Source organism: Tenrec ecaudatus, chromosome 5 (genome assembly GCF_050624435.1).
Source record: "Tenrec ecaudatus isolate mTenEca1 chromosome 5, mTenEca1.hap1, whole genome shotgun sequence".
NCBI lineage: Eukaryota > Metazoa > Chordata > Mammalia > Afrosoricida > Tenrecidae > Tenrec > Tenrec ecaudatus.
In genome coordinates this window covers 72623598-72649048 of record NC_134534.1, presented here as the reverse complement: position 1 = coordinate 72649048, position 25451 = coordinate 72623598, and the positions used below count along the sequence as shown (strand labels likewise).

General features: G+C 48.5%; 1 protein-coding gene across 1 annotated transcript; it reads left to right on the top strand.

Moving 5' to 3' along the window:
- Positions 1-370: 370 nt before the first annotated feature.
- On the top strand, positions 371-25144 carry VXN (vexin). Its single transcript, XM_075550664.1, has 6 exons — positions 371-437; positions 4205-4260; positions 16120-16279; positions 20758-20819; positions 23800-23891; positions 24730-25144. The coding sequence occupies exons 1-6, from the start codon at positions 371-373 to the stop codon at positions 24911-24913; spliced, it is 621 nt and encodes a 206-aa protein (XP_075406779.1). The 3' UTR covers positions 24914-25144.
- Positions 25145-25451: the final 307 nt, after the last annotated feature.

Sequence of the window (25451 nt, the reverse complement as noted above, 5' to 3'; positions counted from 1 at the left end):
CTTGTTTTCTTTCTGACAGGATTCTCCAGCCAGGCTTGGTGCTACCCGAGTAGGAGATCTCACTTGACCAAAGACTTCCAAATTCCCTTTGGCACACATGGCAAAAGTGTTAAATATCTCCTAGCATGGGAGGGGACTAAGCCTCCATGCTCAATCAAAGGTTTGCAATAATAGGATTCTCAGGGAGAGAAAAAAAAAAAAGACAGATGGGATTAGAAAATGCTGCCGTGAAGACTGCGGAATGAGATGTGAGCTCAGAGGCGAGTCTGTACAATGATTCCCCCGCCAGATTGGAGGAGGAATCCTCTCCGCTAGGGCTTCAGGGGGAGGCCCCCCGGGCTCAGCACTTTGGGGGGAGACGGCGGCCACCATGCATCAGATTTACAGCTGCAGTGATGAGAAGATAGAAGTGTTCACCACCGTGCTTCCTCCCAAGGGTGAGTAAAGTGGCCTGGACTCTGGTCCTGGCATGTGAGCGCCTGGGCAGGGCACCCCCTGCTGTTGGGCTGTGTGTTACTCTGTGGGTTGAGGGGCTCTCTGTTTCCAGGGTATTTGATTCCCGATCTCCACCCCACCCCACCCCGAATAGGAGGCACTTGGCTAAACATCCATCATTGAGAAACAATCCAAAATGTGCCCAGTTAAGACTGCCTGTGTCACTCAGTCCAGGCTGCCAGCAGTGGGGACAGCAAATGGAGAAGCAGACAGCCAGCCGGGGTCTCAGGAAGGGGCAGCTGGCAGTCTTTCATTCTCTCCAGTGGCAAGTGGGCTATGGAATGAGACCTCTCACTCAAAGTCGGCTTCTAAACTGCACTGTGCCGTGGGAGGAGAAATCCGCCCGGCAGTGACCTAAAGCCGCAGAGGAGTTGTCCCTGGATGTAACCGGGAGTCATCATAGCATGCCAGGCTCTACCGTGGCTCTGCCTCGCCACAGAGCCCCAGAGCCCTCGTCCACAACTTAACCTGGAGCAAGAGCTCCCAGGAAGACCAGAGATTCTTGGCGTGATGTTCTTGTGGTCAGAGGTGAGCTGTGTTACATCCCACGCAGGGGCTTTCTGTGAGGGTTCGGTGGACTCCAACCAAGTGCCCCGTTCTGGAAAGTTCCTTTACCCCTCCAGAGGCAGTCCCTCCTCTGGACACCTCCACCCTTGTTCTGCATCCCTGTCTTCCCGGGGAGAGCCCAGGGCTCGGCTTAGTCTTCGGTCTCACTGTCAGGCAGGAGTGCAGTGGGCTGGCTGCTGTCTGGGGCTGTGAGTCTATACTCAGCGAGTTTCTTTCTTCCTCTCTCCAGTATCAGCTGCCAACAAAGCCATTGCCATGGGTGTGGGATAGGGGTGGTGGCGTTAGGGGGGCGGGATACTCTGAGCCTGGGGGAAGGTTGGAGGGCAGAGCTCCGAGCCTGGCCACCAAGAGACGTCCAGCAGAACATAAATGAAGCTTTAGATGTCTGTTTTCAGAGAGAGAGGAGGGAAATAGAGCTAGAAGCCTTCCTAAGCACTGGAGTAATATTCTCTCTGGAGACTTTTAAAGGTACCTAGAAAGTTCAAGGTGGTCTCAGTCCTACTTTGGGGCCAAAGCCCAGGGAAACTCAGACACAGGGATGTTCATACGGGTGTTGATTCTTAAGGGAAAAAGAAAATAAAGGCCATTAAACGTCCCTTAGGAGGGGACGGGATAAAAGAGAGTGTCGTCACACTGCACAATACTCCCCAGTGGTCAGATGGAAAGAGCCAGACCTGTGTATGTGGACTCCAGAGCATTCTGCTGAGCGGAAGATGCCGTCTGCATACGGTAACATGTATGTAAATTGGGGCACAAATAGCAGTGCAAATGGAGGTGCTTCGAAAAGTTTGCGGAAGGGTTCCATGATGTCTTCATTCCATTTTCCCTTTGCCGCAGCCTAGTGTCCTCCGTGGCTACCCGGATGTTGGAAGTGTGACAACATTAACGGAGAGACACAGATCACGCGGGGCTCCCAGGGATGGACCAGGTGGGAAGGAAGTAGACTTAGGGTAGTGGAGAAGGATGACTTCGCCTTGATGTTTACCTTTTCATTTCTCTTGGAAATTGAGCAAATCCAAAAAGTATCTATTTGCTTTAGCTTTATCCATGTACAAATGTTCAAGGAGAAAACTCCAAACTGCGGGGCTCTGTTTCACCTAAAAATCTATACAATTGAGGAGCCATGCGACAGTCCCCTCAGATAACGTAGTTCAGAAAGGGCCTTGGGATCCACTTGGTCATCATACTCTAGCAGCGGGCCTCAAACTTTCTAAACAGGGGCCAGTTCCCTGTCCCTCGGACCGTTGGAAGGTCGGACTATAGTTTAAAAAAAAAACTATGATCAAATTCTTATGCACACTGCACATATCTTATTTTGAAGGAAAAAACCAAACGGGGCAAAAATACCCAGTGGGCCAGATAAATGTCCTCAGCGGGCCGCATGAGGTTCGCGGGCCATAGTTTGAGGACCCCTGCTCTAGAGAAAAAGCTGTATGATCTTGGGCAAACTCCTCAGCCTTTCTGGGCCTGCTTTTCTGCTTTTACAAATGGGAGCAGTAGAGCCTACCTCCCAGGTTATTATTAGAAGTCACTAGATTAACTTATAGAACCTTAATGACAGTGCTTGGCACGTAATACGCACCACTGAGTATATCACTTACAAAGTGATTTCCCTTTTTGTTCTTTATTTGCATAATTCACATGCTCCCAGAGAGATGACTCTTCAGCCCTTTTTTCTCTTCTTCCTGTTTTCATTCATGATCACCTCTTCATAGAACACCAAGTATTCCGGTTTCACTGCGCAGGAAGGTGTTCTAGAGAAAGAACATTTGCAGATTTACACTCGCCCGCAAAGAGATGACACCCACTCCTTCCCACGCACCGCTGCCCTGCATCTTGCCTTCTCCTAAGCCACCAAGCCGCAAGGCTCCTAGGGCCCCTTTCACAACAGGCACACACACATACATTGCGCCAACCTCATCTCTGCTTATGTGTTGGGCTGCTAACCACAAAGTCAGCAGTTCAAAACCACCAGCTGCTCGGAGGGAGAAAGAGGCAGCTTTCTACTCTCTCAAAGATGTACAGGCTCAGAAACCCACAGGGGCAGTTCTCCCTGTCATGTAGGGTCCCTCTGAGTCAGCATCGACTTAATGACAGTACATTTGGTTCGGGGCCATGTCTACTTTTTAAACTGTTGAAGCTTAATACTGCCACAGAAACAGGGCGACGGTAACTGTTAAAGTGTTTCATGAGTATTTTAAAGCACCTGACCAAATCTCACCTGAAGACAATGTTTCTGTTTACCTGAGAGAGAGAGACAGACGGACAAGCAGACAGAATGAGAGGTGTGCAGAGTTCACAGAAAAGACAGAAGCTGTACCAGATGGGGTTTCCTGAGGCACACCAGAGTGGGCTGGATTTGGGGGCGAACGGGACCACAGCACTGAAACAAGTCCCCTGGGATAAGTCTTGGTGTATAAGGAAAACGTTGAGGGGGAGAGGAATAGAAGCAGCGGGAGGAAATGGGGAAAGCTCCAGAAAATGCTACCTGTCATCATCTACTCCTGTCGCCCACCTTTATCCTGAAAAATAAAAAAGTGGGGGCTGGGAGATCACCACCAGTTTGGGGACCTTCTGCTAAGCCAGGCTCTGAGCCGAGGGTTTTAAAAGGCAAGTTCATTTAATCTGTTGTCATACCCCACCTTGGAGCATATAAGGAGAGTGAGGTTCAGAGTCACCCAGCTGAGAGGTGCTCCCCCAGGATTTACCCCCAAGTGAACAGAGTGAGGAGCCCCAGCTACTAACCAGCAAGCTGTGCGGTGGGCTTCCCAGTGCCCATGTCTGACATGCAGGCACCGGCGACCACCCAAAGCTCACCGTGTTGCATGTGTGACATGATACAAGAAGTCCCCCACTTCAGGTTTGAGTGGGGCAGTGGCATGGTGGGAGTCTGGTTCTAGGTAGATCATTCTAGCAGCAATGTGGACAAGAGACAATGGGGTGTCTCCATATTTACCAGAACACACACCTTTACCAAACAAGTAACATCTTAAAATCCCATTGCGCGCTGCCTCTTCTTGCTCTGGCTCCTCCATGCCTGCACTCACTGCAAGCAAGCCCCAAGGCTGCCTCAGCCTTGTCCCTGTCGCGGTGCGATCCGCACAGCAGTGTCTAAAACCACCTTTTTCTTGCCTTTTTTCAGCATCCAGTCCAGCCAGAAGAAGAGTCAAGAACTCACAACACCTCTTGACCAAGCATGTAAGGAAATCGCCATTTTTTAATCTCTTTCGAATGACTTCCATTAAGAAAGCATGTGTGGATGGAGCATTCCTAACTTAGGTGTCTTAGTCTGGATTGACTAGAGAAGCAAATCCAGAGGGACTCAAATACATATAAGAAAGAACTTTATGTCAAAGAGTAATTCTATATTAAAAAACATCCCAGCCCAGTCCAGATCAAGTCCAGAAGTTCAATATTAGCCCATATGTCCAATACCAGTGTATAAATTCTTCTTCAGACTCACATAACACATGCAGTCATGCCAAATGCAGGAAGATCACAGGCCAGCCTGTGAAAAGTCTTGTGGATCCAGTGGCAGTGGAAGCGTCTCTGGCTGGCGTGGGTCCCCACGTGGCTCCTCCAGCCCCAGGGTCCTGACTACCATCAGCTTAGCTCCAGGTGCCATGTCAACAGGAATGTCTCGCAGGTAGAGGGTGCGTCCTACCTCCAGTGAGCAATTTATCTCGTTTGCGCCTCCAAATGAGGTCATCAAGTTGTGACCTGATGGAGAGGCCAACTCCACCCTTTCACTCTTAATAGTCTCAGGTTGGCACCAGATTATGTAGCTACCACACTAGGTATTCTCTGATTGTTGGCATTTGTATTGGTGCTTTTTTTAAAACTGCATTGAACTTATTTGTTCAACATACTATGTTTTCCTTATAAATGAAGGAACATTATAAGAAAATGCACAGGCTTCAAATAGGTGAAAGGATAGCACAAATTCCGTTCCATTCCATTCCTCCAGGCATTTGGGTTCCTGCTATGTGTGAGGTATGTTCCTGCCATGTGCCAAATGTGAAGGATGGAATCGTGATCTTTTAAAATTGGTTTCTGCTCACAGCTTTGTGCCGTGGTGCCAGACGACTCCCCAGAATTTCTACATGATTCCAGGGCTTCCCACGATGCTCCTGTGTTTCTCCCATCCCACCCACACCAGCTTTCGTTTTAATAGTGTCTGCCTTCCCTGAAAATAAATTTACATGCCTTTCGGGCCTAAGGATGCCATGCATTTCTCATTTGATGTACAAATTTATTTATGCAACTCCTGTTGACTCATCGCTGAACTTTATTTTAAAAGGTTAGCTGTTAAATTGTCGCCACCTGAGTATGCTGATGTTTCATTTCTCTGCATCATCATTTTCATCAATTACCATTTTGATTTTTTAGCCATCTCCATTTTTAAATGCCTACTCTTCCTTTTTAAAAAATAACTTCAAACTACCATCTTGGAAAAGAGGGGATTTGGGATAGTGTTGCTTTAAGAGAGCCATTGTATTTTCATTGCAAACATAGTGTATGACTAAACTAAAATTTCAAACACTCCAAAGATATACCCACAGTTATAACTATAGCTTTTTTAATGTTTAAAATTTTATAATGTATATTCACTACATTGTGTATATGTGCGCGCGCACACACGCACACACACACACAAACACAAATTCAGAATGCTGGTGGCACTGGTAGATTAGGCATTGGCCCACGAAGTATGAAGTCGGTGGCTCAAGCCCACCACCTGCTCCCAGGAAAAAGATGAGGCATTTGGTGCCCATAAGCAGTTACAGTCTCAGAAACCATATATGGGTTGCTATGAATTAGAATCAACCCATTGAAAGTGGGCTGGTTTGGAACATGTGTACGCACATGCAAACACACAATAGGGCTTCAAAAAGTTGGTGAATAAAATTACATTATCTTTTAATTCCATTTTCCAAGAACTTTTTAGAGTTTATATAGACATCTGAAAATCCTGAGATGCTCTACACAGTGGTAAACTATGTAACCTTTAGGGTCACATTGCTGTGTTTACTGGGTACCGTTGAATATATTTCCACGCCATAGCTCTGTGACAGGCTATAACTCCTCTGACGTTTTTCTAGTCTGTGGCCTTTACAGAGACAGATTGCTAAGTCTTTCTCCTACAGAGCCAAACTGCCGGGGTTTAAATCCCAGTTCTACCAATTTCTAGCTTCAAGGCCTTGGACAGTTGCCTAACCGTTCAGGGAGTCAACTCTTTATATTAAATGATATTAACAGTAGGAGCACATCTGTCAAGAGCATTGGAAGGAACCAATGGCGTCAAGAGATGTAAATGGCTTTGTCCAGAGCCTGCTATATACGGAGCAGTCGGTTAACTTGGGTATTTTAAGGGAAACTTTCCCATCTGGTGTCGTTAGATGCCATCGGCTCAGTCCCTCCTCCTCAGGGCCCCCGAGTGCAGCAGAAGCCAGCACCTCCTGCCCTGCCCTGGCCTCACAACTGTCCTGCAGGGACTCATTGTTGCAGTAAAAGGCCTCCATCTCGGCCTTTCTATTTTCTACTTTACCAAGCATGATGTCCTTTTGCAGGGACTGGTCTCTCCTAATAGATAGCATGTCCGAAATACTGGAGAGGAAGTCATTTCTCTTACACGAATACATAATTATTGTCAGATACAGTTTTACAATTTCTTTTTTCACTTAATCAGTCTTGAACATTGTTCTGTGCCAATTAGTACGTATACATCAATCATTCTTTAGAATAGAAATTAATATAGCATCCCACTGTACGAATGTATTTATTTATCCAAATCAAATCAGAACCCGACTAGATACATTATTTAACCAAATCATAAAAAAATGGGATTATTTTCATTATAAACAATACTATAAGAAATCTTCCTAAATATGTATTTATGCTCGTATGCAAAAGTTTGTGAGGATAAATTTATAGGCATGGAAATGTTAGGACAGAGGATATGAATATTTGAAAAAAGATTATCCTGTTTTTGCCAAATTTCTAGCAATTATTTTAAAAGTACCTTGTTTAGAAAATGCTAATCAATACAGTACGGTATCAGTCTTGTCAATCTTTGACAATATGACAGATAAAAGAATAATTCAGTTCTAGTTTACATTTCCATGCTCCATCTTTTATAGATTGCTCATTTCAATATTTTTTCCCTATGGATTTCTTGTGTTTCTGCCCATTTTTTCTTAGTTGTATTTACTTCAGTGGAGGAGAGTCTTGGAACACTCAAAAGTTTTCTCATGCAGCTTCCAAGATCAACAAGATCTCACGCACATCTGGCTGTAGATCACCCATAGAAATCAACAGTAACTGCCTCTTCCCTTCACGTCATTTCAGCTTAGAAAAGTTTCCATGGGGATTCTCTATGTTCAGATAGTGAGGGAACTCTGTGCTCATATTCTTCTCTGATATATTTATGTTAAGAATTTTTAAATGTATGTAAATCCCATAAAATTATAGCGATACCTGGCCTGAAGATTATTTGGCTATGTTTGGTAGCATAAACGACTGCCTGGGTTTTTGTACCAAGCAATATAACATGTTTTATAACAAGTAAAGCAGATGTAGCAAAATTTAGCAGGTCAATGAATTTTTATTGTTAAATAAACAAAAACCTTTCCCAATTCCTCTAAGAATAGATACCTTTGGCTTTTTCATTGGAATTTGGGGGGGGGGAGCAACTTGGAAAAACAAGTCGTTTTCTAGATCTTGTCAGTTGAAGGCCCAGCAAGGAGCATCTGCAAAGATACTAGAAACACAGCTAAGCCTCGCCAAGGAGTCATTAAGGCTAATTAAAATAGCTGTGTATTTAGCCAGTGAAAGGCTTTTAATGGATAGAAAATCTTTTGAGTAAGAGACAAGAGATTCTGATCTTTTATTTATTTTTTAAATCATTTTATTGAGGGCTCTTACAGCTTTTATAACGTTCCATACATCAATTGTGTCAAGTACATTTGTACATATATTGTCATCAACCTTTTCAAAACATTTCTTTCTACTTGAGCCTTTGGTATCAGCTCATTTTGTTCCTCCCTCCCCAACCCTCCCACCCTCATGAACCCTTGATAAGTTACTATTATTTTCTTATCTTATACCATCCGCTGTCTCCCTTCACCCATGTTTCTGTTGTTCGTCACCCTGGGTGGTGGTGGGGGTGGTTATATATCGATCATTGTGATCAGTTCCCCCTTTTTCCCCTCACCTTCCTCCTACTCTCATTATTGTTCCTAGCAGGGGGGGGGGTGGCAGGGAACTGTCCTGAATTCCATGTGTAGAGAGCTCTTATCTGTACTTGTGTACATGGTCCAAACTAGCCAGATCCGTAAGGTAGAACTGGGGTCATGATAGTGGAGCAGGGAAGAAGCATTAAAGAACTAGAGAAATGTTGTTTAATTGGTGCTATAGTGCACCCTGGCTGGATTGTGGCTACCTTGTGACCCTTCTGTAAGGGGATGTCCAATTGTCCACAGATGGGCTTTGGGTCTCCACTCCACCGCCCCTCATTCACATCGATATGATTGTCTGTTTGGGGTCTTCTGATGCCTCATACCTGATCCTCTCAACACCTCATGATCACACAGGCTGGTGTGCTTCTTTCATCTGGGCTTTGTTGCTTCCCTGCTAGATGGCTGCTTGTTTAACTTCAAGCCTTTAAGACCCCAGATGCTTTATCTTGTAAAAGCCGAGCACCATCAACTTTCTTCACCACATTTGCTTTGTACCATTTTGTCTTCAGTGAGTATCACAGAGTTCCAGATTATTAAAACAAAGTGTTCTTGATTGAGGGAGTACTTGAGTAGAAGCTACCTTAAAACTTAACATATAAATATACATACATAGATCTATGTCCCTATCATTATATGTAATGTATTTTCATATGTACATGCCTGTATTTATACCTCTATAAATGTCCTTTGCCTACTAGTTCTTTCCTCTATTTCCTTTTACTTTCCTCTGTCCCACTTTCATGTTTGACTTTCATTCAGCTTTCAGTAATCCCTTTCAGCCACATTGCACTTGATGAAAACCCCACGGCATTCTACGCCCTCCTCACCATCAATTTTAGATCACTTGTTGTTCCCTTGTCCCTGGGTTTGTTGGCTCCCCACTTTCTTTCCCGCACTCCCCCTTTCTCATGTCCACTGGAACTGTCGGTCCCATTGTTTTCTCCTCAGGATTGTTTATCCTGCCTATCTTATATAGATAGACATGAGGGGGAGGAGGGGGAGAAACCTATAAATAGTTCTAGGTCTGTCTGTTGATTTTCTTTTTTTAAGTCACCAACTTTTATGATTATCTTTCATATCTTTTGAATCACTTGTTGGGAAGAGTTAGGAGTCCAGTGCAAGATCCATTGTACCACAGAGCCCAGCGTATCTTTCATATATTTTGAAGGGGAAAAAAAGCTTGTAGGAAACATTTAGGGTTGAATGAAAATAGAAACCTCTGGCTTTGGACACATGGCTCTCTTTACCTCTGGGCAGGGCTCTCGTCCGATGCCCCTGGGCACACTGGGCACAGCCTGCAGGGCAGCAGGAGCAGCAGCTCTTTTTGCAGGACATGCATTTCTGGTCTTTGCATTTGCGGGAGCCAGAGCAGACCCAGGAGCCACCAGAGGTATGGGAGTGGGGGGAGGGGAGTAATTTGGAGGGAGGTGAGGCCAGCGGGTTCGGTGGCAGCAGTGAAAGAGGCTGCTAGCAGGGGGGAGGTGTGTCGGAGCCTGGTTGCCACTCAATTTTCTGATTCTTATCTTTTTCATGGTCCTTGAAAACTAAGGGCCACAGTCTAAAAGGAAGATGCTCCTAACTTTTGAGAAGCAAGCATGAGGTTGTCTCAACACAGGAAGGAAAGGAGTTGTTTGTAAAGCACTTAGAGACCAGAACACTCCACAGCAGATCCCTTGGACTTTTCATCTAAGGGTCAAGTTGGGTGTCACTCTAGATTTGAAAGAGCCACATGACATTCATGACTCATAGGAGATCTAAGAATTAGAATATTTATCTCTTCTAAGTGTTTGCCTGGACAATACTCTCCTCAAGATGTCTAAATCATTCCTTATCCAAATTGCTACTGACTTTACAAAGACCGGAAACATGCTTATATAAGCAACGAAATATTATGCTTTCTCCTGATTTAAAAGAGATCTTAGGGAAGAAATGTCTCAAGTAATTCAGAACCCAAGCAAAAGATACACATGCTGCTGGGGGACATGAATCCATCCGTGTACAAGCAGCACGAAGCCACGGAGACGCGGAGCACAGGCTCCTGTAATGTCCCAGGTACTCCAGCATTTGAAGATGAAATGTCGTCTTCTCTCCCCTCACAAGTTAGCTGAACCCATGCTCTGCTTCTGAAACAGCTCCAGCCACGCAGACCATTCAAACTGGAAGAGACGAGCGGTGTCTCTTGATCCGATCACCGCATCTGACAGATGGGGAAAGTGAGTCCCAGGAAGGAAAGAAGCCTCTCGAAGGTCTTGTCTACTTTCACGCGGGTTTTTTTGCCTCTACCCGAGCTTCTCCTTCCTGCCTTCTTCAATTTGGCAGCTTGAAAACCATTATGATTGGTTTGTTTTGTGCAGGAAAAGCTTTCCTAGTTTGCCAGCCCTCGAATGAGTCGATGTATATGATTTCGTCAACACCACTCTCTTTTTTGGATCTATTAGCACCCCTCAGATTAGCCCAAGGGAAGCCGGGTTCCTGCTCTGGGCATCTCCTTCCCAGCGCCAGCCTCCTGCCTCCTCAGTTATTCTTCTTCTGACGCCAGGCTGCGACCACACACTGGTCCTGCTCTAGACAGTATGCCGCTCCAGTCTGCCTTTATTTTTGTCTTTGCTTTTATTGTTTTAGATCCGTCAGCTGTGTTGTTGTTGTTTATGACCAATCATCCTGGTGCCCATCCACATCATGGGAATGACCCCAGGGAGTCAGCACGGGCAAAAAAGTATGGGTTAGTTAAACCTGGCAGCAAAATGGAGCCAACTTCACCAGGAGTTCAGCCCTTCCATACTACATGGTGGGCCTCATGAAAGGAAACAGGAATGAGCTTGCAAATGTAATAGTCTCCCCAGATTTTCCTCTTTGGAACAGAGGTTTCCCTACTGATCTGGTTTTGGTTTTTTTTGTAATGCACTGAGAAATCCGCACTTGAATTCTTACCTGGACACAGGCACTCCAGTGGGTATTGGCGATAGTGCTCACTTGGGAGTCAGAACCACTCTTTCAGTCTTGGTTCTGCCTCGTAGAGCTCTCTGCCCTTATCAGACACCCAGTCTCTTCTGGCCTAGGCTTCTTTAGGGGAAAAGGGAGTCAATTGTATTAGACAATTTCTAGGGATTCTCCCAGGCTCAATTCATGATGGATTCTCCATCACCCCGGGCTCTCACCTGTCTTTCTAACTCCCTACTACCCGCCTAAGGAGCTCTGGTGGCACAGTGGTTAAGTACAAGGCTGCCGACCAGAAAGTCCATGTGTTAAACCCAACAGGCCCTCTGAGGGGGAAAGACGTGGCAGTGTGCTTCAGTAGCTATTTCAGCCTCAGAAACCGGGTGCGCCAAGCTGCTCTGTCCTATAGGGTTGGATTCTACTCAACGATGACAGGTTTGGTGCTTTTGTTTTGATTTGTTTTGACCGGCCCCTGGGTCTAGAAAATAGACAGACATGAGAATCAGAAATAGCAGTGGATGGAACGCTAGGGCTTTTGTGTTTGTCTCTGTGTTCTGTGTACTGATCTCTGGTGTGAGACCAGCAGGGGAACAGCAAGCTACTGGAGTGAAGCTTGTACTAGAACACTCTCTGCTTTCAGCAAGCGATTTGCTGCCCTAGGAAAGGAAAATCCCAGCCTTAAACCCTTTGTTATTCTTTCACCATGTATCGTTACTCTCCATCACACACACACACACACACACACACACACACACCGTCGCCCTCAATCCCTGGTCCCACTGGTGACCCCTAAGCGTACCTGAATTGTGGTTAGCATTCTCCAAAGGCACAGATGAGTGAATCTGGGTCCTAAAACGAGTCCCGAAAGAGATCATTTCCTGACCCAGCTGAGACCAGATGTGGCAGATATTAATTTTCTAAGCAAAGTAACAGTTGCCGTCACGTGAAGCAGAGTGGCAGCTTCTCTTCTTTGACTCTGTTGGAGACAGGGAAATGGAGCCAGAGAAACCACCTGAAGCCGTAGGCAAATATGTGATGCAAAGAAGGCAGCGAGCTGCGCTCGGCAAGTCCACTTACTCTTGGCATCTGTTATGCCCAGGGCAGCAGAGAGGAAGAAGAACTCTCCCCTTTCTACAGACCCACAAAGGGCCACAACCGGGGTTTGGACTCTGACCTGTCTGGCTCCAAACAGTTTTCACCTTCATTGACAATGAAATAGAAGAAAGGTTATTGGTTGAGTTTTCATTGATTGAATTCATTGATGAGCAACTTTTTATGTTCATTGGCTATTTGTATTTCTACTATAAATGGCCTGTTCGTGTTTTTTGCACCCAGTTTGCTTGTTTCTCTTTTGTCTTCATCTTTTTCGATTTGTAAGCATTCTGTGTATGTGGAGGCCATTCCCCATTACATTGAGTGAATTTGGATTCTAGTATCAAGGAGTCCCGGTGGCCCTGTGGGATAAGCTTTGGCAACCAAATGCAAGGTTGGGGGTTCAAACCCACCAGCCATGGGAGACAGAGAAGGCACCTGCTACAGTGAAGATTTACAGCCTCAGAGACCCTCTATGAGGTCACGATAAGCCAGGCTCTACAGGGTGGCAGCAGATGGAGCATTCTATTCTAGTGGGATTCTGCTTTGTTTTGTTTTTAACATAAATCTTTGGTCCATCCAATATTCATTTTGGGGTGAGATATAAGGAGAATGATTCATTTTCTCCCACGGCTTGGCATTCCTTCCAGTGGTAGTTCTTACAGATCTACCCTTTCTGCACTAGTTTGAGATACCACTCACATAGACAAAATCCCATTGGGTTTGCATCAACATCTTCCCAAAGCAATGCAATTGTTGTATGTGGAAAACGGAGGGAGACCAGGGCGGAGCTGGACTGGAAGGGCTGAGAAGGGGCCCTTGCCCTCACCGAAGGACCCTCCGTGTGCCCAGGATGAGGCAGATCATGTTCTCCTCAGAGCCCTGTGCACGGAGCAAGCACGCAAGGGTCTGGCAAATGCAAACCTGAGCGACGCTGCAGTGTACAACCAGAGATTCTAACGATCTTCCCAGAGCAAACATTCAAATGAATGAGTCCAGTGTCCGGGGTATGAATAAAAACACGCAGGCCATGAGCCAACGCCTGCTAAGACTCTCTGCATTAAGATAAAGTGGCCAGTATTACTGGTCTCAAATTTTTACATTTACATTATTTCAATGGTTTACATGTTTTGAATCATAATTTTTAGGTCCTTTTTGGTGGGTCCTGTCCAAAACTGATCGTTCCTCTTAGCATAGGCAACTGGAACTGAAACATCTAAAATGTATCCTTCAGAATTGACCTGGATTTGTTTCCTAGAATAGTCGTAACAATGTCGCAAATCAGGAGACTGATAAGAGAATGAATCGATTGCATTATAGCTCTGGAGGCTAAGAAGCCAAACAGGGGTGCTGGCTGTGCTGTGTCCATGCCTCTGAGGGCTCTGGGAGCCTGTCTCCGCGCTTCTGATGACAACCGGCATGCCTTGAGGTGAATATCGGTGATAGGCTTCAAATAGCTGAACAACTGAGTCACTGCTATAATGACCACTTAAATATAGAAAGCAATATTCCAAAAGTAGTGTATTGTTTCATACAGTTAATATTTGAATCAGAACACGAAAAGAGGTACACAAAACTAGATTGTATTACAAGAAACCATTTTAAAATATTAAATAATAACCTCACAAATCAACCATAAAACTATTCTTTGAGATATTTCCACATTGTTTCTTGATTGGTAGCTTCATTTGCAATATTCTTGGCTTTCAAACACGCATCACCGGCTCAGATGTATCCTTAGCCATCTTTTCACACGAGGAGTAGGATCCCATTCCTTTGCAGCAGTTCTCAAGCTGTGGGTCGTGACCCCTTTGAGGGTCAAACGACCCTTTCACAGGGGTTGCCCGATTCGTAACAGTAGCAAAATGACAGTTATGAAGTAGCAGTGAAAGTAATGTTATGGTGGGAGGGGGGGTCACCACACCATGGGGAACTGTATTAAAGGGTCGCGGCATTAGGAAGGTTGAGAACCACTGCTTTACAGGTAGGCAACTAGACGATAGTCCTTGTGTTTGACCTATGAGAAACACAGCTTCTCTGAACATATTATGTGCATCTTTGAAATAAACCTTTCCACTTCTGCTGAGCTTATGGAAATTGTTCTAACAGGTTTAGCTCTTTGAACACTTTCAGGAATTGCATAATTCACCAGAAACATCTTGAGGGAATTTGCAGTAGAACACAAAGATGAAATGAATGACAACATGCCACCCTCAGGCTGCTGAGCACTTTTTCTCTTTGCATAAATATGTTTGTTTACGGGAATAGTAAATATAGATAAAATAAATCCTACTAAGGGTGCTAAGAATGCACTCTTGTGCAGATGAACATTTTAAAAAGAGTAAGGGATGCAAATTTGGAATTTCCACATGAGGTGGCTGACCAGCCGCCCACCTTGGAGAGAACTCAGGTGACAAGCGCCATTTGAGCCATGGGTCTCTGAACTCAACCAACGGTGCCGTCAAGGAAGTGCAAGCTGCCTGAGTCCCATCCCTGGTCCCGATGCCGCGACGCATGGCATTGCTCTCTCTGCCTCTCCGCGTCTTTTCTCTTTTGATGAGCCCTCTGGTTTCCTACATTAGGAGCCACCTTCCTCCAGCATGACCTCCTGGGAACCCCTTTCCACACAAGGTCAAGGACCCTCTTTCCACACAAGGTCGCATTCCCAGGTGTTAGGATTTTAACAGACCCTCTGGCAATACCGGAAATCCAGAACAGCGCCTGCACCACATAGTACTTGGCGGTTTCCTCCAAATCACACTCGGCATCGGACTCATCTCCCCACCCCGGAGACACAGGTAGAGGGAAGAAGTGGAGTGTGAGCAACAGGGAGCATGTCTCTTTTTACAAGCTGGGAATCCTTTGGGCCCCAGTCCTCTCCCAAGGTGACTAGCTAAAGCATCCATGAAACTTCCATCTAAGAAGAAAGGTTTCCACTTGCCTACTAAGCTGGTAGGACCCTGAATTACTCACTTCCAGGGGGCCATCCTGTTGTCTAAGCCACGTGTAGCGCCATCAGGAAAGTGACCTGCCCAAGTTGGGGCCGGTGACTCCGGGCCCTGACTTTGTGAAGAGAATCCTTCCAAAAACCCCATGCCACTGACAGCCCGTGGCAAGCAGTCTGAAATAAAATTTAAAAGCATTATGTGTGGGTGAGCGGTTTTCTACACAAGTTTCCGACTTCCCCGAGCATTTGGTAGAGCAGACAAAGCACCAGCAAGACAGTATCAATGTGGAAATTCAGGGAATCCAGAACAGATAGACCCCTCAGGACCAATAATGAGAATAGCGATACCAGAAGGGGAGGAAGGGGGGGGAGAATGGGGGAACCAATCACAAAAATCTGCATATAACCCCCTCCTCCTTGGAGGACGGACAACAGAAAAGTGGGCGAAGGGAGACATCAGTCAGTGTAAGACATGAAAAAATAATAATGATTTATAAATTATCAAGGGTTCATGAGGGAGGGAGGATCGGGGAGTGAGTAGGAAAAATGAGGAACTGATTCCAAGGCTCAAGGAGAAAGAAAATGTTTTGAGAATGATAATGGCAACATATGTACAAATGTGCTTGACACGATGGATGGATGGATGGATGGATGGATGGATGGATGGATGGATGGATGGATGGATGGTGATAAGAGCTGTTAGAGTCCTCAATAAAATGATTTTTAAAACAAAAAGACATTGTCAACGTGCGTTCATCTGCAGAGCTTTGGTGCTGGACCTTGGCCTCCAGCCGGGAGGTTCAAGGGGACCAGTAAGTCAGACTGTCCCTCTCCTCCTTACAGGTAGTAATCGAGTCGGACCTGTATGCACCCCGGCCCCTGGAGCTGCTGCCACATCGCAGTGACCACCTCCACAGCAGAGACAGTGAGGCCTGCAGGTTTGGCCGGCTTCAGAATGCACGGCAGAAAGGACCCCATCCCACCAAAACCCCTGTCCGACCTGGTAAGTTAGTCCCGGTGGCTAACCACAAGGTCAGCAGTTCAAAACCACCAGCCACTCAGAGAGGAAAAAAGGAGGCTTTCTACTCCCATAAGAGTTACCCTCTCAGAAACCCACAAAGCAGTTCTATCCCGTCCTATGAATCGGAATTGACTCAATAGCAGTGAGTTTTTGGTTTGGATTTCTGGGAAACTCCCTGGAGGATGGGGAGCGACCACAGCCAATTACACTCCTGAGAAAGAGCTGTCACTGGCAGGGCATGCCTCCCTTAGAGCACCTACGGTGTGGGGATGAAGCCTTTCCCAAATAAATGCTGTAAACGTACCTGCTCTGGGCCTCACCTGTCATCACACCATGAAACGCCTATCACCTGCACGCTGCGCTGCAGCTCAATTCTGGGCACCTAACAAGTACGGATATCTCTTCACTGCCCTCCTGTTGTGTCCCAGGAAGCTGCGCTGTATCCCATCGGAGGTGACAATCATGTGCTTGAGGAGAGAAAACCTCTTTAGATCGTGTAGACAGGAACTACGAAAGAAGGAAGATGGAGTTATTCATTGTCGAGAAAAGGGAAGAGGGGAAGGATGTAATTATACCACCGGTACGCCCATTCCCCTGGCGCCAAGCTCAGCGTCGGGCAACCTCCGCTGCGTCCAGGAGAGGGTGCGCCACAGGCTTCTCAGGAACTGCCACCAGCCTTAACTTCCAGGTGCCTGAGCCTGGAACTCACCCCCCAGAGGGTCGACCCCTCCCCAGGGACTCGCTCTTCAAACACTGTCATTCTAAAATCTTGTCCACGTCAAATTTGAGTGGCAGGCTATTTCAGCAATCTATAAATAAAATCTAGGTGCGAAGCTGTTTTAAAGAACAAAACCAGAGGAACGCCTGCCAAAACGATCACACAAATGACTTCCATCTCAGTTAACGTAGGAACGTGCACCTCCGCCACCTCCGCCTACAATGGCTTTTTGCCTTTAGTTGCTGGTCTCGGTTCTTTCTGCTTTGCCCCAGAACTTATACATTATTTATATTTTAACTCAACCTTGCACCATAGGAAGCCTTGGATGTCTCAAAGCCTTGACAATGAGGGTCACGTGTTACAGAACTAAGACCCCACTGGGTGTGCGTCTACTCGTTCACGATCTCCTCTTCTCGCTCGCTTGGCCTTTGGATGGATGCCTGACTAGCCCTCGGCGGCTTCTTTGATCCTCTCCTGGCGACCCTACTTAGCAGAACGCACACACCCAGCTACATGCTCTTGTGAAACTGCTACATGTCCATGTATGCACGGAGAGTGAACGAATTAGGAAAACCACAATCTGTCACATGCAAATGAAGAGGCGACAGGTTTTTCTCGGTGTCTATATATAGGTGGTGGGTGTGTGCATGTACAAAGAGGAAAAGAGAATATTCTTCTTCACTCCCAAATCCTAAGAACGGAAATGTAGAGCCGTGTTTCTCAAACTCCAATGTATGAAGGATCAGCTGGGATTCTTAAACAAGGGCAGATTTTAATGCAGTAGGGCTGGGAGTGGGAGGCTGAGGTTTATGCATCTGACAAGATCACTCGTGTAGCCCCCTGGGTAGCAGAAGCAGCATCCTTGAGGAATTGCTTGTTAATGCACATTTTGAGTTCTACCCCTACAAGTTCAGAAGTCTGGGTTTTAATGAGGCCTCCAAGTGACTCCCGGGTCCCTGGGTGGCTCGAGCCGTTTGCACTGATGGATGGCCTGCTGGCCTCCAATTCACCACAAGAAAAGCCCTGGTGACCTGCGTCCATTCAGACTGCAGCCATGAAAGTCGGATGGAGAAGTTCCACGCTGCAGCACCCACGGCCACCGGGAACAGGTTCAAGGTCACCTGACAACAGTCACCACCACCAGGCGCTTCTGGTAACAGCCGAGAATCACTGCTCCACTGTTGCTTCTCCTCCTGCCCTCTGCACCCCAAAGCCCACAGAAGGAAACAACAGAACCTCTAGGAACGACTGCGAGGTTGGCACCGGCCTGGGCGGTGTTTCCTTCCCTGGCACACAGGGTTGCTATGAATCCGCACTGACTCCTTGGACCCAACAGCAGCCTAAACCCTGTCTGACCGCCTCTAGGGACCCTGCCCATTATCCTCAAAGTCAAGAACAACTCATTGTAACGTGGAGGGAACGGAACCCACGCTCAACACACTAGTGTCCTGTGGGAATGTGCTCGAAGGGTTGAAGAAATAGGATGAACGGCGCTGGGCAGGGCTCAGTTCCTTCCGCTCCTCTCAGCTGAGACCAGAAGGTGGAAGCGAGAGGGAGGGGTGGGGGCGTGGGAGGCACTGGCAGGGTTTTGAGCCAAAGCCAGATTGCAGTGCCTCTGCTTAGGGAAGGCTCCAGGCTGACTTGGACCTGAGGTCTCCTCTCTCCCATCAGAAAGGAGGACGCCTGCCTCATGAAGCAGTCTCTGGGGATTGCAGGGGGGGGGAGGATTTCTGAGCTCTACAAGGTGGCCCTGGCCATGATTGCCTTCACCTTATCACAGGGAAGAAACATGCCCACAGGTAGGCTCCGAACGGGGTGGATTTGGAAGACAGGCAACCCCAGTGAGAAGTCTTCTCCATGAGATCGCCAGCACCTGAGGTCCAGGTGCCCCCAAAAGAGACAGTCCCCCTTCTGGGCCCATGAGGACTGACTGAGAGGAAATGACTGTCTGATGAGCCCCTCATTAAGATTGCCTCAGGACCTCAAGATCAACTTGTTCAAGCCTCTCTTCCCATTCCAGCCAGGTACTGGGATGGTCCCCTGCTCACCCCTCTGTCCATCTCCCACCCTACCCCTCACACACTAGACACTGACAGGGTCAGGTCTCAGACATTTCCCCCTCTCTGCACCTGGCCCAGGAGCCTTTTGTTCCTATGGGTAGCAGCACCCACCTGGCTCTCAGTTCCAGGGCATCCTGCATCGACCAGGTCCCCAGAGGGGGTCTATGTCATCCTTCAGCCTGGAGGCCTATTGCTCCTTGCTCGCTCCCCAGCTCTCAGGAGACCGTGCTCAAGGCCCTGCTGCTACCATGGGGCCACCTGCTTACCACCACCAGCCGATGGCTCCGAGCCATCTGAGCTGCACCGCCGAGCTGTGCCTGTTCTCTTGTATTCTTCGCCAATGCCGCTCTCTCTGTGAGGTTGCTCTCCCTGGGCCTCTTCCCCAGCAAGCCTCCCTGCCTTCCAGACTGCGAAGGGAACCCTCATGAAGCCCCCCTCGTTTCCGCAGCCCACCAAAGAAGTCATTTGCCATTCCCTCATCTCTGCCTGGATTCACCATAGCATTCACATAGCCCTAAAGCCGTGATTTCCACGTCTGGGGGATAGGAACAAGGATCATGGCAGCCCTTTAAGGAGGGTGCCCCAAATGGGACAATGGGCTAGGCATCAGACTCACTTTCTAACCTCAAGATCAGCCGTCGAAACCCACCAGCCACTCCTCGGGAGAAAGATGAGGCTGTATGCCTTCCTAAATATTGACAGTCTTGGAAACCCCTAAGAAGCCGCTGCTTCTACTCTGTCTTGTAGTCAGAAAGGACTTGTTGGCAGTGGCTACCTGTTAGGGTTAGTATAACAAGATCATATCTATGTCCTGGTACTCAGTGGGCCTGATACACAGTAAACTTCAAACTCACAGCCATCAGGTCAATTCCAACTCAGAGCGAGCCTGGATCCTGGTCTTAAGCCTGCCAAGACTCCGAGTATGGCTTGGTCTGGGTAACCTGGCCTTTTCAATTGAGTGAAAGGGAGATATTGTGTTCATGAGGGGGCGTGTTTTCCTTTTATGTGCTGCAATGTGATAGGGGCCCAGGCCTGGCACATCTGCCCCCATTTCCTCCACTGACTGCCAGCTCCACCCGAGCCCTCCCTGGCAGGTGCAGGCCGCAAGGCTGAAATGGACTCAAAAGACTGCCGAGACTTTGGGAACAGAGGCGTTATCAAGAAGGCTCTCCCCAGATACACCCTACCCACCCCCACCCCATCTACCATCAACTCCGGTCCTTCTCTGGAATAGGGCTGTCCTCCTCACCGCAGGCTCTTCTTCTCTGCTCACTCTGACAGTGGAGGGGGGCAGGATCAGGTGAAATAACAACCCCACCTGGAACGGTTTAACTGCTGGTGGTCCTTTGCGATGGGAGCCCCAGGAAGGGAGGGCATGTTCTTAGCGCACGTGCTCTGCAGACACGAGGCAAAGGCTGTCCACACACTGGGGTTCATAAGATCTTATTTCCAGGTTCTTTCCATCCCTGCAGTACCCCCAAAGAATGTCAGGGTGCGGGGCCACACCATCCAGCACTCCTTCCATCGCCTGACCCAACTCCCTGGTTTGGCTGCTTGGCACAAAGCGCTTCAGTAACTCCCTGTTGGTAACTGCCTGGCGATGGGATGATTGATGCAGAGACCCAGGGAAGGCAGAACACTCAGTTGCCCTGAGTCATCGTCTCCTCTGTTCAACTTTGCAGCTCGGCTTGCTGATCCCAAGTCATCCAGTTCGTGTGGGAACCGAGCACATGGGAAATCTTTGGTAAGTGGGAGCTGCAGCTGACTCCTTGTAGCATTGTGCTCCAGCTTGCTGTGCCTGGTTTCACTGTGCCAACCACGTGGATTGACTGTCTTTTGTTCCAGGCTGGAGGTTTATGAGAAAAGCTTAGCTGGGGGGAGCCCGTGTTGTGTTCTTGTGGCCCTCACTAGCTGCTTCTATTTATTCTTCCTGAAATGCAGCTCTTGGGCAGACAAAAAGAAAGCATTACCCCATGGCCATCTCATAAATGGGGAAAAAGAAAGAAAAGAAATATGGCTTCTGGGTCAGGCCCCTGCCTGGTGGCAATGCTTAATGAATCCTCAGGTCGAGCTATGAGTCAGGAGAGAGAAGGTTCTTTTGAGGCCCTCTGCTCGGGTCGGGCTCTCCAGAAGGAGACGTGAGTTGGGGATTGTCGCTAACTGCCATGGAGCAGGCTGAAACCCTGCCCACTCCTTTCCCACCCTCCTGCCCAGCGGGGGCTCGGGCCATGTCCCATTGTCATCCAGAGGGTTTTTCTTGGTTGATTTTCCAGAAGTCAATCACCAGGCCTTTCTCCCTAGTCTGTCTGGCACTGGAAATTCCACTAAAATTTGTTCAGTGTCATGAAAAGAGGAAAGGCACCCTGGACAGATGGGCGTTGGCTATGCAGGTGGTGCCTGGAATCAGCTCTCCCTCATAGATAGGAAAAGCAACGCTACCGCTGGACCACCAAGACCTCGGTGGCGCTTGGGGCACAGAGTAGACATGAGAGAGCACCGTCATGGTGGGGAGCGGCGCAGGCAGAGGGGGCAAGAAGCCAAAGCACTGTGTAGACCCCTCAGCTCCAGCACCGCGTCTGGGGTGATTGTGGCCTGCCAGGTGGTTGGCGGCAGTTGATGTCGGAATGTGGCTGAGGCAGAGTCAGCTGGGCATCCTAGGAACCTGTGGGCAGTTTTAACATCAGTTCTCAAGAGACACAGATTCATAAAATGGCATAAGTCCGAGAGACTGGTGAGACCACATAGGCAAAAGTCTTATGCTCAATCAGCACATTGGGCCAAGACAGGGAGAGCTTCACTGGGGGATCGGCTGGAAAGTTAATGCGGGGACTCCAAGCAGTTCATCACTGTGCTAGGAAAATCACATAGCGACTATGGGGGGCGGGGGACAAGCCATTTTGCCAGGGCACCCACCACTCTAATCTTATACTCAGGGACGACTGGGGAGGCTGGCCAGTGGCCCTGGGAAGGGTTATCAGGCTGTGTCAGGCCAAGCAGCTGCCTTCGGGAGGCGCAGAGGAATTCCCAAGTGATGAGAAGCAGTGAGGTTCCTGGACCCCAAAACACATGGACAAGCTCAGACAATGTCCTTGGCTGCAAGGTGGCCACAACTGGAAGGCCAGAGCAAACGGGGCGGGCTGGGTGTTGCTGGGGACATGGCTACAGCCGCAGAGAGAAGCAATCGTAATGGTGACAAGAAGAGACTGACCGGTCCCCATCCGTCTGGACCTGCCACACGGGCTGGGTCTGGAGGATGGCACAAGCTGTCATGCGAGGGACTGACACCTGAGAGCCGCAATCTGAGTTGACAGTGGACGGCGCTAATGTGGCTGGACTCGGGAAAGAGGGGCGAGGGAGTGGGAGACAAGTACCTCCTCTCCAACATGAAGGAGTGGACCTGGGCTCTTTCGGGCCGTTGGCACGATGAGGAAAGGGAGTGGTCAATCCTGTGAGGCCACAAGATGGAACAGCTCAGGGGACAAGGCAGAAGTGTGGCCTTGGCTTGAGATTCCTCAAGCCCAGGCATGTGGTGCCTTTAAGCATCTGGTGGGGCTTGCAGAGAGGCACAAAATCCAATGTACGGAGTTTTCCACTGACCTCTGGACTGGCCAGCCCCTCAAGCAGTGGCTAATTTAGTACAGCTGACTTGAACACTTACCTCCTCCTCTGAAAGAGCCAAGAACCCCTGGTGGTGTGGTGGTGACCCTGCAGTCCAACACCATCAGCCGCACTGCAGGAGAACCACAGGGCTTCCTGGTCCCATATCGAATGACCCTCTCCGAAACTCACTTATAAGACAGCTCGACCCTGTATTAAAAGATGGCTCTCAGTTGGCCTCAACTCGACGGCAGTGAGTGGGAAGGGCTGAGAGGGGCCACCAAGGGGGTCACAACCTTTCTGGGGAAGGAGAGACGGGACATACCTGAGGAGCAGTTCTAGACCCACACACAGGTGGCATAGATGGGACGCCAGAATGTGTCACACAGACTCTAAGTGCTGTGGGGACTTCAAGGACAGAGGAAAACCCCTCTTGAGTCACCAGCCAGGGCAGGAAGACATGGAACCTCCACCCAGACAGTCAAGGACAAGCGCGAGAAGATGCGAAAGCAACTTAGAGGCACTAGGGGTGTGGTGGCATGGGGGGTTGGGGAGGGCAGGGGAAGAAAAACAAATGGCGGGCCCTCACTGGACGTGGCCCAAGGCACAGCAGGGGTGGAGAGCGCTTTGGACAAGCCTTGAAGAGCAAGGTACAGAGCTGGCTTAAACTCCCTGCAGAGTGAGGAAGCCACTGCAGGGCGCCAGGTGACCACTGGCATGGGGAATGTTGTGGGTCCAGCCTTGAAGGTTGCCTCAGTGGGAATGGAGAGGAGGGTGTTACTGCCACGACAGGAGGTGAGTGGGAGAGGGGCTGGAGTGCACAGGTATGACTATGTTTGTTATTTCTCTAGGTTAGTGATTCTCCAAGCAGGGCTTCTAACACACAGTGTCAGAAACTCCAGGGTGCTTGCTAGACATGCAAAATGTCAGGCCCCACTTGAGACCTGAGGAATCCGGGCCTGGGGTGGGACCCAGCAATCTGCTGTCAGAAGGGCCTCAGGGGAGCACACTATTGCTTCCGACTCCTTATACTTCAACCAGTTATTCCTCTTTCAAATGGCCCCAGTGAGGGCCCAAGATGGGGGCATGGGACATCCTTCTGTTCCTTTCCTCTCCTTCCCATGTAGATCCCTCTGGTTCCCCGGATTTCAGTGACTGCCCCAGTCCCAGTGGAGGCGGCAGCCACAGGCTCGGAGAAAGGGACTGGGATGACGAAGCGGTAAGTATTGGGCCTCATTTAAAGCTGGCATGGCTTTTGCAAAGAGGCACAGTTGGCCAGGGAGTCAAGATATCCCAGCAAAAGCCAAGCCAGCTTTACATGATCTTCTCATGAGGGCAGCAGTGTGGCTGCTGTCACACCTAGTCACCACTTCCATAGGACTGAGCTGAAGTGTGGGTGATAGGTTCCACTCCATCAATGCCAGCTTCTTGAGTCTTGAACGAGTCTCACTTGAGAGTATTTTTGCTTAAATAGGTGGTGGGGGTGGTGTAGTGGGTTATGCACTAGCTTACTGATAGCAAGTTCAGCTGTTCTAGACCACCAATCACCCTGCAAAAGAAAAATGAGGCTTTCTCCTCCAGTGCAGAGCTGTCGTATATTGGAAACCCACTGGGGTAGTTCTACCCTGTCCTTACCCTGTCCTATAGGGCCGCTGGGAGTCAGAATTGACTCAATGGCAGTGAACTTGAGCTTGAGTTTGGTTATAGAGACAGGGCAAGGAGAAGGGATAAGGGAATTATTGCTTAGTAGTTACTTAGTGTCTGGAGAAGCCTCAAGCTCAAGCTCCAAGCTCACTGCTAAAAGGCTCTGAGAGAGCAGGCCAGAGCATGACCCAAGAGGAGTATTCGAGGCCATGTGGGCCAGAGTTCCGGGGCCCTCCTTCTTCACCCCTGGTGATGCTCACCTCAGGCGAATCACTCCTATGGGAATCCCAGCAGTAGCCCTCCAACCACACAGAGCCAGGCTAGCACAGCGATGTGCTAACAGAGGAGCGGGGGTGCTTAGGCTACTCTTCTCCGGGGTGACTGCTATTCCTTCCATCCCTGGCTTCCTTTAGCTCCAGACCCCTCAAGAAGATGGCTGAAGAGTACCCAACCCTCGTCCACGGGGCAGAAGCTTCCAGACCACTGACAGGAAGTGCTTCCTGTGGTGTCCCCAGCATCCTCCGGAAAATGTGGACGAGGCACAAAAAAAAATCAGAATATGTGGGAGCCACCAACAGTGCCTTTGAGGCTGACTAGAGGTGACCTTCACCTTGAGCTCACTGGATGGGGGCTGGGGCTCGAGGATTGAGACTGAGCCTTAGTCACTGTTGCTGGTGTCTGGTGGGAATATTATTGTCCCCTGCTAACCAATTTCCCTGGCTTAGGGCACAGGGAAAAAACGGCAACAACAAACAAAAACATCCCTTGAAGGCAAATGAAACCATTCCTTCTTAGAATTTCTAAAACTATTGGTCATAAAGTTCGTATTCCTACCTTTAGCTATACTGTAATCTGAACCTGCCTAAGCTATTTTAAAGGCATTTAAGGAAGGAAGGAGGAAATTCTTCTGTCTTCCTCATTTGTTCTACTATGTGTGATTTCTGACTTAATCTAAGAGCTTGATGTTCGAGGCACTCGTGAGTGCAGTGGTTCTTACTCTCCCTGTCATTGTTTATTTCAGCTTCCTGCAGCACTGTTTTGATGGCAAAGCACGACATATGGACTCAGTAGTCCTCATGCCCACTAGACTGTGCCATCAGATTGGTTTGGATGCTGTTTGGCATGACTGCATGCA

Excerpts from the sequence above, each read along its gene's own strand:
- VXN (XM_075550664.1), top strand. The coding sequence starts at position 371 with ATGCATCAGATTTACAGCTGCAGTGATGAGAAGATAGAAGTGTTCACC. Across the intron at positions 16,280-20,757 it reads CAAAACCCCTGTCCGACCTG|CTCGGCTTGCTGATCCCAAG; the intron begins GTAAGTTAGTCC and ends TCAACTTTGCAG. Across the intron at positions 20,820-23,799 it reads GAGCACATGGGAAATCTTTG|ATCCCTCTGGTTCCCCGGAT; the intron begins GTAAGTGGGAGC and ends CTTCCCATGTAG.